General features: G+C 43.6%; 1 protein-coding gene across 1 annotated transcript in view; it reads right to left on the bottom strand.

The window, feature by feature from the left end:
• The window catches only part of CACNG4 (calcium voltage-gated channel auxiliary subunit gamma 4), a 61482-nt gene that overhangs the window by 16731 nt on the left and 24606 nt on the right, over positions 1-20145 (bottom strand). The window contains exon 2 of the mRNA XM_074971006.1: positions 1606-1689. Coding sequence (XP_074827107.1) covers positions 1606-1689 — 84 coding nt within the window. The remainder of the gene's footprint in view (positions 1-1605; positions 1690-20145) is intronic.

The following is a 20145-nucleotide window of genomic DNA, read 5'->3' as shown; positions in this document are numbered from 1 at the left end:
CACACACACACACACGTCTGATTTAAAGCCCACAGAAATCAATCAGTCAGTCTGTTGACTTCAGCGGGCTTTGGATTAATGTCCCATACTACTAACAATGTGAAACCTTTTCGTTTGTCTTTTGCCTGTTTACAGTACACTGGTATCAGTGAAGCAGGCTGTACATCGTTTAACCACCCTCTGAATCCTGAAAAATCCTGTGAACCTTCTGAGCTTAATGCGATCCTTCTGCTGTGGCTTTTTGATGCCCTTCACCTGAACAATTCAACACATAAACGGGGCCTCCCTTCCTGCAGCCCTGTCTTAACTGCAGATTGATGAGGACTTAAAAGGTGAGCCCAATTTTTTTTAATGCCAAGAAATTGAGAAAAATATGTGGTGAATTATATTGAAATTCTGGATAAGAGTTGGGGATGTGGCAAAGATGCCACAGATGGTCTGATCCTTATTCTAAATAATGGAAAAATATCTACTTCTGTTTATCTAGCTAGGCCTCCATATGGCCCTTATTACTGTAATGTCTTTGCAAGTGCCAGATCTCACAACCAAATGGCTTAAACTTTCCAAAGGTCTGAGTCGCAAATAACTTTACACAAAGATAAGACTGGGGTACATTTTTCAAAAGTGCCTAAATGACTTAAGCCCCTAACTCCCATTTTCAAAAGGGACTTAGACCCAGAGCCTCAAAGGTATTGAAATATCAATGGGAATTAGTTGTCTAACTACCTTTTAAAAGTCTGGGCTTTAGGCAGGGGAGTGGTTCCTACCAAGCAACTTTCCATGGATTACTGTGGGCTCAGTGATGTCCAGATACTGAACTCCATGTGCTTTGAGATAACTGAGCAGGGAACTGCTCCCTTGCTACCCTGTGACCTATAATGAGCTGCCATGACCTTGCATTTGACCAGACAACTTTACTCTCTCAAAAGTATCTCGGGGGTGTGGGGAAGGGGAAGAGAAGGAGGAGGAGTGAGAGTGCAGTGACCTGACCACAAAGTATACTTTTCAAATGAGAATTTTTTCCACACGGATTAGCAGGGCTGAACCTGGAACTATTTACCCACCTTTCTCTCCCTGTACACATAAACCCGCATATCGCCGCCACCCCTCCAGAGTTTGAGATTTGGATGAAATGGGCCCCTGGTCCCAAATACCCCTGGCTTTGATATTGAAAAAATAGAGCTGGACTGATGTGACTTAGAGAACTCACAATCATGCCCATTTTTGACTCATCTGTTATAGAGATTGGTCCAAGCTACACCATTGCAATTTGGGGTGTGTTTGGAGCCAAAGTCCCTGGTCTCCCACTCCCAAATGTCACTTTTATTAACATCAATGTGATGTGAGTATTGAGATTTCCCAGGGTTATGGTTTGGGCCATTATATGGTCTGGGGCCACTTGCAGTATTTGGATTGGATCAAGGCTCAGATTTCAGACATCTCCAAAGTCTGGGGTTCTTTGGATCTTTGCAGTGTGGCGCAATCTCTATGGATGAAGAAACCTTGGGTTCTCAGTTAAGGAAGGTTTGTATCTAGCTACCCCAACAAGCTCACCTGTCCCTACTGCTTATCCTTGTTAAGGAGGCATGTTATTTTGACACTTACGGAGAAGGTATTCTGAGCTGTCATGGTCATAGTCATTGTCCTCAGGGAAATGGTTGATTCGGAAGCAATGTCCTTTGTAGATTCCTAAACAAGAACAAATCAAACAAGACATTGAAACACACACACAGAAAAAGGACCTTTATAAATGGTCATCTGCTAGTTCTGCTCCATTTTCCCCCCCTCGTGAGGCATTTATTCTCCTGTAGCGTTTGGTCTTCAATTTCCTCACATCAACAAGATAATCTAGACACCAGTCTCACAGTGAGCTTCATGTGGACCCAGGGATCCATCCACAAAGTGCAGGAGCAAGGCCCAAAGGTGCAGATCAGTCTTTGTGTTTCTATTATTCATTAACCAGTGCTCTCACACTAGGGAATAAAATTCATCCAAGGTGAGTTATCTACTGCACAGAAGGGTTTGGTGTTGTACAAACAAAGATTTGAAAATCATCATATACCATTTTAGCAGGAGCACAGCTGCATTTTCTAGGACAGGGGTGGGCAAACTGCGGCCCACATCCGGCCCGCGGGACCATCCTGCCCGGCCCCTGAGCTCCCGGATGGGGAGGCTAGGCCCTGGCCCCTCCCCTGCTGTCCCCCCTTCCCCGCAGTCATGCTGCCGTGTGGGCAGCACTCTGGGTGGTGGGGCTGCGTGCTCCGGCGGGGCTGCGCGGCAGCATGTCTGGCTCCGGCTGGGCGGTGTGGCTGCCAGACTTGCTGCTCTGAGCGGCATGGTAAGGGGGTTGGGGCCAGGGGGTTGGATAAGGGGCAGAGGGTGCCGGGCGGCAATCAGGGGACAAAGTGCGGGGGGGGTTGGATGGGTTGGGGATTCTGAGGGGGGCAGTCAGGGGGCGGGAAGTAGGAGGGGACGAATAGGGGGTGGGGGCCAGGCTGTTTGGGGAGGCACAGCCTTCCCTACCCGGCCCTCCATACAGTTTTGCAACCCCGATGTGGCCCTTGGGCCAAAAAGTTTGCCCACCCCTGTTCTAGGATATGGCTGTGGATTTATTTTACTCATAATAAGGATTTTCTAGAAAAGAATGACTCAGCCAGGGGATTTCTGCTGTGCTCTTTGGCTCTCAACTGCAGGTCTTGCTACTACTCAGTTCGTTGAATTCATTCCCAGGATAAAGTGGCACGGCTACTTTATTTGTGATAACTGCTCAGGAATATTCTCTATAATTCATTTCAATGGCTCTAAACAACAGCTAAGTAGCTCATCCTGTGTGTGTAAATGACTCACCTGAATTGTCTGCAAGATGAGTCACAGCAGTTCAGTTGCGAATTAATATCTGCTAAGCATATTTTGCAGTACTGCCCTTTGTTCGCTCTAGGCTGGTTTGCTGCTCTTTTATGGCTCTTAAATGAGGCAATCTGTCCAAAATATAGTTTTTAACCATCTCAAAAGCTTATTTTTACAGCAGTTCATTAAATGAAAGTGACTCTTTCTCAACACAACATACTCTCTGAGCATCTGAAATTGGGGTGGTTATTTCTTTGAGACGCTTGGCTGTGTCCGGATGCCAATTTCCATATTCAGACATAATTTTTCCTCCCATTCATTTTTTTAAAAACGAAGTGTAGGAGAGGAATGTTTTGTTTTAAGTCAACGTTTTCCAAACGTTGTGACTCCCGACACAGTTAATGAAGCATTGCCCCTTGTTGCAAACAGGAAATAACTCTAGTATCACAGAGAGTCTTATGTGGTAAGTATTCATAAATGCTGGCTTTTTAATGGCAACAGCTGTATGGCGGACTATGTAATTCAGGAGATTCACAATGAGTTATGGAGCTGTTCACCGCTCAGTAAGGAAGTCAAACGCAGCCCAAATTGTTATAATCTGTCAGCTGTTTTTTTAGCTTATGTGCAGCCACCTGGTGATCTCAGTTTTGTTCCTGAAAGACCAGTGTCTCGATAACAAATCCTGATTTTTCAGATGAGGCCATTTTTGGTAGTGTGAACAGAGAAGCCAAGAACTGGATGGATATCAAGACTTGGACTTTGATCTCATCCTTAGAGGGGCTTCCTTTCATGTAGGGGTTTAACACATTGATAGGGTAAGATGGGGAAATATTGCACTGCTGCTACCCATGCTATTCCTGTCCCAATAAATTCACATGAAAGAATACAAACAGGTAGGTACACATGATGAAGCTACACAAGTCAGACATTTCTAGAATACATCTAGATTTCAAATCCCCTTCCAACTTTCACGGGTGTTGGGATCTGGGGTTTCCCTTTGGCAACTTATAGAAGGAATAGGCAGCTGTGACATTTGAAACTGAATCAAAGTCTGGATTCCAAAACTTCTCTCCCAATAAGTTTGTTGCAGTTCAGATCAAGGGTTTGGGTTCCGACTCTTGTCTAACATCTGGTATTTGATGGGTAGTAACAGCAACAGGCTAGATACATTTTGTAAGCTCAGTGGGAGCTTACAAAAATCTCTGCATGGCTCAACCTCACTGTCAAGAACTCCCGTGATATATTGGTTATCACCCAAATTGTTGTTGTTTTTTGGCCACATAAACTGCAGTAGGCTACAGTAACAAAGTTTGTGGCAGAACTGACCCAAAAAATGCAACGAATATTTTTTCATAGGACTAAACTTTGAAATCAGACTGGTGCAAAATTCAGAGCAGTTCACGTGGAGGCTGTAGAAAAATGGTCAGCCAGGAAATTGTGGTGAGCATAAGAGCATCTCTTTGCTTATTAGCACAGCTGCAGAGTCTTCTCTTTGCTTGAACCAATTAAAACAAAAATAAAGTAACTAAGGCCTCTACCAAAACTGAGTTTGAACAAAACATGAAGCACTTCCCACAACAAGTGGTAATGGCCTACAGAAAGTACAAAAGCTGTGAAATGTAGAAGAAGACAGAGGATTCCAGTACAATGTCTAATATCTGTACCCTAGAGTACAGAGTGGGGACAGATGTGGGGACCTGCATGAAAGACCCCCTAAGCTTATTTTTACCAGCTTAGGTTAAAAACTTCCCCAAGGTACAAACTTTGCCTTGTCCTTGAACTGTATGCTGCCACCACCAAGCGTGTTAAACAAAGAACAGGGAAAGAGCCCACTTGGAGACGTCTTCCCCCAAAATATCCCCCAAGCCCCCTTTCCTGGGAAAGGCTTGATAAAAATCCTCACCAATTTTTACAGGTGAACGCCGACCCAAACCCTTGGATCTTAAGAACAATGAAAAATCAATCAGGTTCTTAAAAGAAGAATTTTAATTAAAGAAAAGATAAAAGAATCACCTCTGTAAAATCAGGATGGTAAATACCTTACAGGGTAATCAGATTCAAAACATAGAGAATCCCTCTAGGAAAAACCTTAAGTTACAAAAACAGGAATATACATTCCATTCAGCACAGCGTATTTTACCAGCCTTTCAACAAAAGGAAATCTAATGCATTTCTAGCTAGATTACTTACTAACTTAACAGAAGTTTCTGAGACTGTATTCCCGATCTGTTCCTGGCAAAAGCATCACACAGACAGCCAGACCCTTTGTCGTCCCCCGCCCCCCCAGCTTTGAAAGTATCTTGTCTCCTCATTGGTCATTTTGGTCAGGTGCCAGCGAGGCTATCTTAGCTTCTTTTACAGGTGAAAGGGTTCTGCCTCTGTCCAGGAGGGATTTTATAGCACCGTATACAGAAAGGTGGTTACCATTCCCTTTATTTTTATGACAGTCATACAGTTATCCATCTCTTTCAAACTGAGTATTTGACTAGCTTAGCAATCATGGCACTGGTATTGTTCTGGGTTTTCTAGTTAAAGGCATGCCTGAGCAGTGATGTTCAGTTCCAGATCTGAACTTTCCAAAGGAAGGAAGGGCATACAGATTCAAGCTTCCAATTCAGGCCCATAAGAGAGACTAGACTGACCAGTTATCTTCTGACCTAGATCTGAACTTTCCCAAAATCCTGGGCACCAGGGATAAAGATGGTGCTGCTTTGCTGCCATTGGAATTCGGGTTTCAAGGATTCTTTTCCTCCCTGTATTTTCTTGACCATGTGTTGCAGCACCCACAGCCTTATCTGGATTACCTTTAATCATCCTAGTCATTCACCATGCTCTGTTCTTGTCAGTAATAACATTCCCTAATGATTTATAAAAGCATTTCCAGCGCAATACTGGAAGGTGGAGTCCTTAAATATTTGAGAGTACTAGTCAAGGCTGTCCATGCTTTTGCTACCTCCCTTCCTCCCCCCCAATCCCGGAAACTATACCCCAGGGGATGGTTCCATTGTGTTAGTGTTTTGTTGTCATTTAACGTAAACTTCCACCATGCAAGAGGCTGGCACCATTACAGCAGAGGGCATTTAGTGCAGGGTTTTTGTGTCAATAGCACTTTTGTGCCTTTCTGCTCCAAGCACGTGTTTAGAGAAGGAGATGTTCATAGCAGCGGGAGGAGAGATGGTTCTGGCTGGTCCCCCATCCCTCTTCATTAAGATTCTGTGCTTGCACTGCAGGGGTGCTGCTCCATTTGTAGGGTCCTCCTTCAGCCTCCCCATTTTCCCTTATTGATGAGATTACCAAGTTAAGCATCAATTTAGACACCTCAGACAAAAATCGTTATTGTCCTCTCCAAGGATGCCAGTTTTCTATCACACACTTTGAGCAAGCTACCCCCTGCAGTGCCAACCCAACACTATCCTACATCAACCATGCTGTAGTATGTTGTGCCTCAAATCTCTACAAGTAATAGTGTAAAGTGAACTATCAGGGGGTAGCTGTGTTAGTCTGTATCCACAAAAACAACAAGGAGTCCGGTGGCACCTTAAAGACTAACAGATTTATTTGGGCATAAGCTTTCGTGGGTAAAAACCCCAGTTCTTCAGATGCATGGAGTGAAAATTACAGATGCAGACATAATATACTGGCACATGAAAAGAAGGGAGTTACCTCACAAGTGGAGAACCAGAGTTAACAGGGTCAATGCGATCAGGGTGGATGTAGTCCACTCCCAACAATAGATGAGGAGGTGTAAAGTGAGGGGAGTTTGGAGAGGGGACAGTTGAGTGGGGAAGAGCTAAGGCTGCAGTGCATGATGTGTAGCAGACCCTAGCTGTGACACTAGCAAAGTGTGTGCCTGTGGATGGAGGAGAACAGGGCATGCACTCTCAGGTGGTTTAGCTTTGCCTTTACTGGGGTTTGAGTCAGGTGTGATATGTGTGTAGCAATGCTAACTGCTTCACAACAATGTGTTTTGTGTAGTCACAGAACAAATGCAATGTGCTCCGGCTATGTTGCTTGCTCATTTGCTTTAATTAGCCCATATTCTATCCTACACCTGTACAAAGGGTAACAAAAACCAGAAAATGTGATGACATCAAAGAGCCGATGCACAATTTGCTTTTACCAAAGCAGCCTTCATTTTCAACTTAAATATCATTTATTTTTAGGTAAATATTAAAAAACAGTGGCACATCCTAGCTATCACCCAATTGTCTGATTTCTTACAGGTATCACCCCAGAAATGGATCTTGAGGCGGGATCTGAAGGTGGGTCGAGAGTTGGGTTTATTTCAGGGAGAGGCTGCACTCCAGGCACAAGGACCGTAATTTGCACAGGGATGGGCAATGGACGAAGGCTGCCCTGTTGTTCCCCTTGCTGTATCGGTTCTGAGATTAAACCATAGACGGCAATTTCCAGGGCTGACCAACAGCCAAATTTTACAGCTAAAACCTGACTGTTTAATAGGCACATCTTCTGAAATCATCAGTCAAGAGAGGGTTGATTCGAGGGTAACATTGCAAACAACAGGAAAAGAAGGGTAGCAATTATAACTGAAAAGCTACAGGAGCACAATGTCCATCTAACCAATAGCCACACATTTTTATTATTATTTTTTAAATAAAATACTTTTGCATTTCTAATTTGAGGAAAGTAAAAACTACATCCAGTAACAGAGAGACACCCAGGATAGCTAGACCATATCTGGGGAGAATGGCAATTGTTACATTTTTTTTTAATTTTTTTATTTCTTACATCGTTCTCATGCCTGGTAAGTTCTGAAATATTTTGCAGCGTGGCTTGCAAACTAAGGAGATTGTGTACATCAGAAATTGCTGACTCTCTCTGCAAAGTTTAGAATTGGTGAGCCTGGCTGTGCTCTGCATTCATTACTCTGGTTTTACACTGGCAAAACTATACCAACCTCAGTACAGTTTCACCAGCAGAAACCACAGTGCAGAATAAGATCCACAAAATTTACTTTTTTTCTCTTTCCCCTTTCTCTTCTGCTACCCCTTTTTGACTTGAATGATTTGCCATTATTCAGGGTCTTGTGGTTTCTTCTCGTTAGGAAGAGAAATTGATGGTGGAGCCAAGTATTTCTTTGATGCAATCCTGTATATTTACAAAGCATATACAAAGTCTTGTTTCCCTGAATGCAACAGGAATTAAACAGTAGGAAACAATTTCTATGCCACCTTTCCAGACAGCACCTAGCTCAGATTCACTCTCTTAGCATTTTCTCAGGGTCATGCTACCATTACTTCTGTGACTGTGTCTGATGCTTCCTTGCTGCTTCTGAGTCTGCTTCTTTAGTCTTTTCTCCTGCTTCTCTCACAGACATATACAGCTCCATCAAATAAAACCCCGTGAAATCCCTCTTCCCATGCAGTTTGGATACCTGAGCGGCCTCACACACGTGCCTATATTTTGGGTAAAGATTCCCATTATTTCAGCTGGTTCCATAAAGGAGTTTAATGGCTTCTTAAATTAAGGGTGGTAGTTACATCCCTCAGTTTCAGCTAGGTTTTACCCAAGCCATAAGCAAACTATCAAATGGCCAGTTCAGAAGGGACTTGATGCTCCTAAGACATTCCGGTTCAGAACCTGTTACGTGTTCCTTATGTTCACGTCTGGGGTTTTGCTATTTCCAGCTGCCCACTCTGCTTATAAAGAAATAGAATTTTCTTGGCTTGTCACTTTCTACATTAATTTGTCCATAGGTCGATTGTTTATCTCCTGCTGTTCTCAAAGAATTTCATGGGCTTTTATTTAGGTGCCTCAAACAAGTACAGATTTTGTGAGCCTTTGCCAAAAGATGTTTAATGCTGTCATTATAAAGGAAATCATGCCCTAACAGATGCAGGTGGTGTGCAGAACATGCCAGGTGTGAACTGGCCATCTCACACTGGCTTCATTGTCAGGGAGGGGGAAGCTAGTGGAGAAAGAAACCTTGGGAGGTAAAATACACATTTATTGGGTCTTTCGGCTTTGAAAGCTGTTTGGTAGTTGAACAATCTTTGTGATGCTCAAAGACCCAAAGTCCAGCTTCCTTCTGAAAGTCACTGACAGTGGCTGAGGCAGATGCTGCATGACACCCTTGTGAGTCCTGACAGTTTGGCCACATCCTGGTTTGCATTTGCTTCATCTTAAAGGTCAGTTTTATGAATTGCACTCTTGATGCACAGAGCCTTAAGTCACATCTTTTGTAATAGCGGCCACAATTGAGGAACCCACTTAAGCGCTGAACTGGGGCAATATTCTGTAGTGGAAGTGGGTGGGGGGAAAAGGGGGAACAATGGTATCACAGGTATTGCAAGATCCAGGAGTTGTTTCCTTATGTAATAGAACCTCACACTTGGACTTGGACGTTGGATTAATTCTAATCCATTCCCGTTTCCCAAAAATCTAACATGGGGCCAGATTCTTCTATAAGGACTCTGCTACTCGTGTTGAATAGTCTCTTGCTGCTCATTGGAATGAATGACTTATGGGGTCAGGTACCTCTCAGATTGTCAGCACAATGTGGCCCATCACGATTTAGGGGCTCACTGATGCTCTCTCCTTGATGCTCTGTCCAGCAAACAGCATGTGCCCTAACGTGTAATGAAAAGATCTTTAGAAAAAAAGATGGTATTACAACTTCTAAGTATATTTTTCTATGAATGAAGAGTAAGGCGGTGGCGTCACCTGCTGCTCTCATCACAACCTGAACCTTTGACATCATGACAAGGATAACTTTAACCTCACATTGGCTGTTAGAAAAGCACCGTGTCAGCGATCATAAGCTAGAGGTCTTTTGTTCTCTTCACTGGGGGGACACAATCATTTTTTCTCATAAGCTACCCTTGTGTCTATTTAATATTTCATCACATCTGAGAGAAGGAAAATTCATTGTCTCTGTCCAGCATGTCCTTGTCCTAAAATTCTCATGTACTCACCCTCCCCTCTCTTCACAAGTACAGTGCTAACTAATCCTTTGCATCTAGCCTTCTGCACTCTGACTGTAATCATCAAGCCCTCTGCTGACTCCAGGCAGCAAGTTGATTTTGTGCCTTCTTTCAAAGGGTTTTGAGTCAGTTCTGGCTCCTCTTCCTCTCTACAGTCATTGAAGTCTCCTCAGAGCCTGGATAACCTCTACCTCTGATGGTTTCATCTCCTGTCTCTGTCTCTCTTTCCATAACTCTGATAATTCATCTAATTTTTTAATAGTAAGGAATTACCTGCTTAATTAGAGTCTATAGGCCATATTCTGCTCTCACTGACACTGGAGCAGATCTGGGTTTACTCCGAGGTAACCTGAGATCAGAATCTGGCTCTGTGCCTTCTCCGTACTCTTATTGTGCTTCTCCGAAAAGGAAATCCTTGTTTTAAAATGTCAGCATTAATGCACTGAATTTGCCTCCACTGTTTTCCTCAGCAGTTGTCAGCTCTAACAAACTCTTTGGGCTCTTCTTTTCAACCATCTCCTGTTGTCTGGTGGGATAAATAAATCGCCTTTTCCGGTCTCTGATTTTCTTATCTTCTGCAGTGATAAGACCCCGCCGCCCGATGGATCCTTTCTAATGCTCAGTGCAATGTCTCCCTCTCGCTGATACAAGCTGAATAACTACCAGTGTCCGCTGAGTCCTGCTCCTGCTTTCTTTTTATTTAAATATAGCCCTTTTAAAAGCCCTTTTATAGCCCTTGAAATATGCTGCAGGGTGGTTTTGCTCCACATCCAAGCTGCAGCTGTGATCTTCTTTAGACCTACACAGCTTCAAATTAGCTGATGCTGGCAGAGGAGGATTATGGTCTGTTTTTAAACAGGGTTATGTTCTTAGCTGCCTCCATTTCCTACAAGTCTGGCAATGGCATATTCAATTCTAGGAACACTTCTCAGGTTATCCAGTCACTCCACATGCTCAGTACAACCACCTTGATCCCCCCAATTAACCTTAGCTCTGCTTAGTAATTCTCTTCTCTCCCTAGAGTGCTGAGTACCTGGAACACAGCTGGGGGCCACCTTCCAAACACCCCCTTGTGGCCAGAGGCCCCTCTACAGCACTTTTGCCTCTTTCCTCCTCTTCATGGCCCTTTAAGAACTCAGTTCAAAGGTCGTTCAAACAATCCCCTTTTAGGGTCCAATTTATTGAGTCCCCAGATACATACTGACCCTCTAGGCCCCAGCCCCAGTTCAGTGACTCTCTCCTGATAATCCAAAAATAGAAGATCAACTCTCAGTCTTCATCCCAGTTTCAGCTGGACACAGACCCACCCAAACAGCTGGGCACAGTCTTGAGGGACTGTCTGTCTTTCTGATTCCCAGCCCCTCCTGCCGGGAGTTTGTCGTTTTCCACAGTCTTTCCAGCTGGGCCTTTGCAGTCTCTCACCAGCTTGCACAGGGTATTTTCCAGGCTTTGCTCCTGAAGCGTTTTCCTCACTCTCTCCTGCTTCTTGAGCCCCCCTCACTGATTCTGGCACTGCAGGAGACTCCTGGCTCCCAGCAATGTCTATGGACCTAGCTACAGGTTTCTGGACTTCTTCACGTCGCTGCAACTTCCGGCTCCTTTTGTACTGGAATCACCTGATTCCTCTCAGGTGGGGCTTATGCTGTAATCAGGGTTGGCTTAGCCCTAAGCCCTCCAACCCATGAGGCAGCTCACCGTGTCATAGTACCAGAGTCCTTATTTATCATGCATTGTCTATGGGGGAAGGACATGCATTTTGCTCACCATTCTTAAGAGTTTCTGCTTTCACTAACCTCATCCACTGTACGACATTGTCTAGTCTTATTTCCCTTTGCAGTTTCTCCTTTGGTATCCTTCCATAAGCTCTATCCTCTTTCTTTGCTTGGAACCTAAATAGTTAAAGCGTTCTCCTCCACCCCCCTCAGCTCCCGCTAATGGCACTAACTAGGCATTGCTATGATACTTATATTAATAGTTTTCCATAATAGTCTTAGCATGCAGCGTGGCTAGAGCGCCACATATCTGAAGTGACCTATTTGGTGTCTTGAGTGTGCAACTTTTGCGGCCATAAATAGCAAGAGGCTCAGTAGTAGTTTGGGAAGCTGGAACTTCTTGTCCTCTGCCACACCCTTTTCTCTTCAAATGCTCTTTAATTTCACAAGGTTGGAATCTATCACCATCGCTGATCTCCAGCAAACATTATTGAATATTCACATCATCCTACGCAAAGTTCTCCAGCCACGTCAGAGAACTACTGCCTTACTCCAGGCACTGATGTCTCCTGGGATATGGTGCAGATGTTGCTTTCTGCATTGAATATTAATATTTTTTCTCATCAGGCAAATGTCAAATTTCATACTAACTGGGGCCACATGGTAGCTCTAGAAATAATAGCTTGCAGGCACCAATGAGGACAGCATCTTCAATCAAATATCCCGCATCATCCTGACTTCATTCATACTGGAATAAACCCAGAATACCTCCAATGACATCAGTGCTACTCTCTATTTATATTAGGATTGAATGGATTGTATCCACCTAGACGTCAGATACATTTTCATCCAGAACAAAAGCCAATTCTTTCTCATTTCTCTTTCCTGGCCTCTGCATATGACAACATACACCAGGAAGTCTCTTTCAGGGCAGAGGATAGGCTGCTGGTAGTCTGTCAATCATTAGAGGGGCCTGAAATGTCAGTTTTGTCTGTTACAACTTTGAGATCAGATAGTCATCCTGTCTGATGTAGCATTCATAATTGCAGAGTGACAACCCATATTTATTTTCACATTGTCAAACAGTGCTTTTCCCCACTGCTAGCATTACTAAGATTGAGTTTCCCTTAAGGGCGAGTTAGTTTGGTTTAATCAATCTAGTTTCCTATACTCTAGATTGTTATCAATTCTTCCTCATTAACATGGTGATCAACCAAGACTTGAGGGGACCCTCTTTTGTGAGCTCAGCACAATTCTAAAGCCTACATCCTGGTCCGTCAATTCCTCAGGAGAAAAGATAAAGGAATGGACATTTACGTCCTTCCAAATTCCCTCGTTAATTTATACTTTGACATTAACGTGGGCATATACAAGGCGTGAGTGCTGCTTTCTGAAGTGAAGTAAATATACTCAGCATACTGTTAAGGCCAGATTCCCTTGATCTTCTGTTGTCTCACTTTTCCATACACGTTCTTAAGATGCTGCCAACTCCCCACTAGCTCTTCCTTCTTTTAGAGCCTCTTGGAACTACAAAATCTCTATACTTAGAGCTGCTGAATTTCCTTCATCCACCTTGGTAGGAGAGTTGTGATTTGTAACTTGAACAAGCTAGCTTTGTAAATGGTAACAACCAACACTCTGTGGCAATCTTTGAGGATGATTAGATCAGCTTCTCAAGTGTGTATCTGGCATATAACAGACCAAACAAAAAACCAAGAGTCCAGATCTAAATGTCGTGGCTTAGACCCATCTCCAATTCTTCCTGGGCACCTAGACTTTCTTCACTGTTCATGTGGCTTGTTACATTACATCACCAACCTAACTTTTTCTTGAAGGGAGGCTGTTATGCAAGGAAATGTTCACTTCCAGTGAGCCAGCAGCATTTGGACTGGGAGCAGTCAACACCCTTTGACCCCTTGACAGTCCAGCATCCTAGGTTGCTCTCTGACTTTCATACTCACCTAGCACTTTTTCCATAAAAGCCTACAAAGGCTGGTGGGATACATTTCCACAGTACATGTTGGTGACATGCGATAATGGTATGGTTACTGGAAAGTAGAAAGAGTAGCTCACATTAATGTTACCACTTGTGAGATCTCATGATGAATCAGAAATGTACATGTCATCATAGTACTTATTTCCTAGCATAGACCTGATTATTAAGTCTGCCACAATAGCAAAGAACATCTTTACCTTGACAGATAGTACAGAAATTATGGCAAAGGAAAGCATTGCCTTGACATGTTAAAGGGAAATTGTTCTAAATTACCCTCTATCGTTTGACTCCTTTTCTTTTGTTAAACATATCCTTCTTGGATCCAATCCACTCAATTCCCAGGGCAGAGGCCACTGTACATCAAAGCTTTTCTTCATGAATCTGAAAGGATAGCGTCAGACTTCCTGTGGCACTGGGCTAAAAGCACAGGGCATGACACGTCTATCACTTGCCTTGGTGTAAAGCAGGAATAACTCAACTGAAGTCTATGGAATTACAACAGTGTAAATCTTGAGTAGGCAAGAGAGGAATCAGTCCTGTTTGTAAAGTGAGGTGGTTTGCAGGAGTAAGAACTATTTGTGTGAGTAAGCTCCAGTGCTTACATTGTGCACAGGTAAGAATCAGAACACAATACAAATGTATACAACAGAAAATAGTTGATTTCAGGAACTCCTGTAATTGCACGGGAACGATTGTAATGACTGGCTGGTGACATCACAGCTCAGAGCCATAAAGACAACAATCCCCATATAAGGTTACAAGCCTTTTTATTGATACCATAAAAACTTTCAAAGGAAAAGTGTTACATTTGGGAAGGTGTGATGCACAAGCGCATTAATCAACTGATTAGGAATGCATGGGGTATTTTGACTCTGCTGCCATCATGTAAAATTTCCATATGTCTCTTCAATCTGTGGTTATCCATCACCAAACTTTGTCTCTTTGATGACACTTTTTTTTAAAAATTGGATATTAAAGAAGTAATAAGGAAACATCACTCCATAAATCTTTTTAATTGTAGGGAATGCCTACAATATATCTGGCTCTACAATATAGCAACCTTGATCTGGGTCCTTATTCATTTCAGAGCAAACATGTTTTCCTCATTTCTATGCCAAATTATTGAGAGTTATACATAGAAGCAATCTCCAGAGATTGATCATGCACAATCAGTGATGCAGGACCGAAGCAAGACAAATGACTACAAGGGATCCAAAGGTTAGGAGAAGGAGATGCGACCAGCTGCTTCAGGTCCAGACCTTGATGATGGCTGCATTTCAGAGAACCTGAGCCAAAGGTTTCAAGCCCACCACAGAGCTGCATTAGCACAAAGGGTAGGCCACCGACACAGACCATGCAATCGCCCTGAGGAAACTGTATTATACAGTTGGACACCCAAAGATGATGCCTAACCTTTGAAACATAATTGGGATGCAGTTAGAAAGACCAGGATCTAGAGTAAAAAATAAAGGGATCAAAAATGCTCCTGAAAATTAAATGCAACCTGGGAAGAAAATATAAAGAAAGCGGGTCTGAAGGATATGCAAAGTCATGACCCTATTGCAGGGGTTCTCAAACTTCATTGCACTGTGACCCCCTTCTGACAACAAAAATTACTACATGACCCCAGGAGGGGGGACTGAAGCCGGAGCCCACCCGAGCCCCACAACCCCAGGTGTGTGTGTGTGGGGGGGCAAAACCAAAGCCTGAGCCCCACTGCCCCAGGCGGGGGAGCAAAGCCTAAGGCCAAACCTGAGCCCCGTTGTGATGGGTAGCTCCCCACTCCAGGGGATATATTGGAGTCCTGATATATTGGAGTCCCACTGAGCCCACCTGTTCCACCAGCTTGGGCTCCCTAACCCTATCCTGCTGTGCCAGGCCCTCAAGCCCTCTCCAGCACACACATTCTGCAGCTGGGTGTGTCCCTACCTATGTGTAAAATAGACACTGAGATCAGCTCTGTGTGGGAAGACTCAGCTCAGGGATTGCTCAGCACTCAAGTGCACACCTCCTTTGGGATGCAAACCCAAAATTATAGTGTCTTGTGCTGCATAGAGATCTATACAGCGCAAGCTCATGAAATCCACCCCCTCCCTCAGTGTGGAGGAAGATATGCACATCTTTCCCCCCGCCCCATTATGAGTTACACAAACTGGTTTTAGAATGAACAAAAAACAAGTTTATTAACTACAAAAGGTAGATTTTAAGTGATTATAAGGGATAGCAAACAGATCAAAGCAGATTACTGAGCAAATAAAACAAAACACACAAACTAAGCTTATTTACACTAAATTAACTGGTTAATAGTAGCAAATTCTCACCCTAAATCTTGGTTTATGCAGGTTGCAGAGTTTCTTGAAGGTAAACTGTACTGCTTGTTGCTTATATCTCTAGGTAATCCTTTCCCAGGCTAAACCTTTCTTGCCTGGGCTCACCCCCTGCCACAAACCCCTCCCCCAGCAGCTTAGTTCCTTTGTTTCTTCAGGTGTTCTCAGCAGTCTTCCTTCTTGGGTTGAGAGGCAGTGGAGAAGAACCTAGATTAACTCACTCCCCAGCCTTAAATAGGATTTGCATATGGCGGGAAGCCTTTGTTTCCCAGTTTAACCCCCAATCCCTCCTAGTGGAAAAATACCAGCAGTCCAAGATGGTGTTCAGTACTAGGTGACATGCTCACATGACCCTGCACTGTCAAAGCAGCATCCCAGTAAAGGTCTCAGGAAGGAGGGAGATTAGTATCTTCAAAGTCCTATTGTTCTCCCTAATGGCCCATTCCAATCTGATTGCATACTGTCTGGTGGGCATTCCCCAGGTGAAAACACAGTTGTAATTGTTACATGGTCAACATTCCTAACTTCAGATACAGAAATAAATTTTTTATTAAGAGGATGTTAAAAAAAAGTGAACGGTACAGAGTTTAAGCATAGAAGTTTCTGGTTGTCAGGGAATAACGTACAGATTATCAAGGGGTGCGAAGTTTGGTTTAAAATCGGGTGGGGTAAGGAATACATAATCTGGAATATCTCTGATTGGGTGATACATGCATATGTAACCCACACACCTCTTGGGCATGGTGTTCTGTCCCATATGGTGGCACCGAGACCACTTAGAGAGAGAGATAAAATGAGTCCGCTCTACAGCCTTAGCTAACAGCCAGTTGGCTCTTAGCTCATGCTGTAGAAGCTCATGCACTAAATTCTAGAGGTCCCCGGGTCTATCAGTGTTACACATACAAATTGGATAATTACATTCAGTAAATCATAACCTCTCCAATGATACCTCTCATTCCCCATCTTGCATAAAACATATCTTAGTTATGCCATATTCATATCAGAGGCATATCTCTATGAAGAATATGGGGGTGTAGCATCACACCTGCCACCCAGGGCTGAAGCCGTTGGGCTTCAGCTTCAGCCCTTGGCGGTGGGGCTTGGGCTTTGGCCCCAGGTAGTGGGGCTCAGGCTCCGGCATCATCCCCAGGCCCCAGCAAGTCTAACGCCAGCCCTGGCGACCCCATTAAAATGGGGTCTCGACCCACTTTGGAGTCCCAACCCACAGTTTGAGAACTGCTGCCCTATTGCATCATGGGGTTATTGTTGATTTAATGATAGTTAATTATTATTAGTAGTATATACAGGGCTTGAAATAACTGGTACAAGCCAGCTCCATAACAAAGTCAGATGTCTCCTCTCCATATTACTTGTCTAAGTGGAGGTGGCGGGGTAGAGATGGGGTACCACCTGTTGGCACTCAGAGATGGACTGAAAACAAGGGCCCAGCTACCTACCATGGTGCTGATTGCCATAGAGATCTATGAGCAGCGAGAAAGGCAGGCAGCAGGGAGTGGCTGTGGGCAAAATTGCCAGAGGGGCCGGGGGTGGGGCGCTTCTTGCGAGGCTGTGGAGAAAACGCAGGAGAATGGGGCTGCAAAGATACAGCTTGGGAGGAGGAATGGGCAAGTAAAGGAGAAGGAGGAAGGGGAGGAAGAAACTAAAGAGAGGTGTGATTAAGGAGGAAGAGATAAGACCTCAGGGGGAGAAAGGAAGGAGGAGGTGGCTGTGGGGAGGAGGGGAGCTGTGGAAGAAAGTAGGAGGGAGGAAGCTATGGAGAGCTCAGAAAAATGAGGAGATGTTTGGGAGGATGGGCTGCAGGAGAGGAGAGAGCTTGACAGTTTGGCAGGGCTTTGGGAGATGGAGGATCAGATGGCTACCCTAGGTCTTTTTATGGGCAGTGGTCTTTGTTTTCCTTGAGTCTGAATCCCTTTTCAGCTATGTGTGTGTGTGAATACACCTCTCCACTGTTCCTTAACAATCACTGTTTGGCATAGATATGCTGATATAGTGACACGAATCAAAAAGGGTATATGTGTATGTATACAGTGGCTGGCTAATGATAATTAAAAGCTTACAATTGAAACATTTAATCCCCAATTGACTAAAAATTTTAAAACTAACAAGTGAAACAGCAATAATCAAAATGTAGACAAATCACAAACAAGATCAGTTTTAATGAACAGGAACAGAAGGGAACTCATCTGAGTCCTGGAACTGAAATTTTCTATTGTCTAAGGAAAGCTAGACATAAAAATGAGAGACAGCACAAGGCAGTGTTTGCTCTTTTAGCTTTAATTATTCATTAGATGTGTTTTCCTTTCTGCTGAGATTCAGAACAACACACTTTGGCAGGCTGCTCTTCAGTTTACAGAAGCTGTAACTTCTCTGTTACACCAGCTAATAAACACAACTGAATATAACTGTCTGGTTATATTTGCAGAAGTAGCCCTAGGAAAATTGGTTAATGAATCAGAAATGATTTAATCAATGTTATTCACTCCCAAGAATGCAAAGCATGGAATGCAAATCTGCATTGCACTAAAGCACAGGTCCATAAATATTTTATTGATAAGAGGCCTGAGTTCACGTCCTTACATCTGTTTTTTAGTTCAGAATCACTTCCGCTCTGAAATGCCTCAATCTCACAGAGGAAGGAATGATGGTGGTGGTAGTGGCTTGATAGAGTTCTTACAACTACAATACCCACCTGTTGAAGTGAAGAAACAGACTGACAGAGCCAGAAGAGTACCCAGAAGTTACCTACTACAGGACAGGCCCAACAAAGAAAATAACAGAACGCCACTAGTCGTCACCTTCAGCCCCCAACTAAAACCTCTCCAACGCATCATCAAGGATCTACAACCTATCCTGAAGGACGACCCATCATTCTCACAGATCTTGGGAGACAGGCCAGTCCTTGCTTACAGACAGCCCCACAACCTGAAGCAAATACTCACCAGAAACCACACACCACACAACAAAACACTAACCCAGGAACCTATCCTTGCAACAAAGCCCGTTGCCAACTGTGTCCACATATCTATTCAGGGGACACCATCACAGGGCCTAATCACATCAGCCACACTATCAGAGGCTCGTTCACCTGCACATTTACCAATGTGATATATGCCATCATGTGCCAGCAATGCCCCTCTGCCATGTACATTGGCCAAACTGGACAGTCTCTACGTAAAAGAATAAATGGACACAAATCAGACGTCAAGAATTATAACATTCAAAAACCAGTCGGAGAACACGTCAATCTCTTTGGTCACTCGATTACAGACCTAAAAGTGGCAATTCTTCAACAAAAAGACTTCAAAAACAGACTCCAACGAGAGACTGCTGAATTGGAATTAATTTGCAATCTGGATACAATTAACTTAGGCTTGAATAAAGACTGGGAGTGGATGGGTCATTACACAAAGTAAAACTATTTCCCCATGTTTATTCCCCGCCTTCCCCCCCCCCCCGCCACCCCATTGTTCCTCAGACATTCTTGTCAACTGCTGGAAATGGCCCACCTTGATTATCACTACAAAAGGTTCCCCCATCCCCCCTCCCTGCTCTCCTGCTGGTAATAGCTCACCTTACCTGATCACTCTCCTTACAGTGTGTATGGTAACACCCATTGTTTCATGTTCTCTGTGTATATAAATCTCCCCACTGTATTTTCCACTGAATGCATCCGATGAAGTGAGCTGTAGCTCATGAAAGCTTATGCTCTAATAAATTTGTTAGTCTCTAAGGTGCCACAAGTACTCCTTTTCTTTTTGCGGATACAGACTAACACGGCTGCTACTCTGAAACTTCCAAGGTGGACACTGTATTCCAAAATAAAAGTGACCTTCTAATAGCATAGTTTATACCAATATAGCTATAGAAGTGTAAGCATACTGCTATAGTTTTGCTGGTCAATTTCCCTGTGTAGCCAAGGTCTAAGTCACTTAAGTGCTTTTCAAAATCTCACCCGGGGTGAGTTTTCCTCCAGGTTGCAGGGGCATTGCTGACACAGCTATAACTTACAGCTCCCTAAGCCAAGTTGTCTGCGTTTGTCCCCATATCTTTCTAATACATCCAATTATATAGTAATTTGTAGTTTCTTCTCTAAAGTCATGACTGTTTTAGTATTGCCAACTCCAAGCATTCAGATATCAAGAGCCAGATCTGCTCAAATTTGGTGAGATTGTCTTAACAATGAGCTATTAAAAACAGTATAATGAGTGGTCTTTTTATTTGTCTTCTGGTTTTTGAGCTCTGGGGGTCACTTTTCAAGCTTTAACCAGACAGAATGAAGGCTAGAAACTTATTTTTTT

The sequence above is a fragment of the Natator depressus genome, chromosome 14 (assembly GCF_965152275.1).
Source record: "Natator depressus isolate rNatDep1 chromosome 14, rNatDep2.hap1, whole genome shotgun sequence".
NCBI classification, from domain to species: domain Eukaryota; kingdom Metazoa; phylum Chordata; order Testudines; family Cheloniidae; genus Natator; species Natator depressus.
This window is presented reverse-complemented; position numbering and strand designations above follow the sequence as displayed.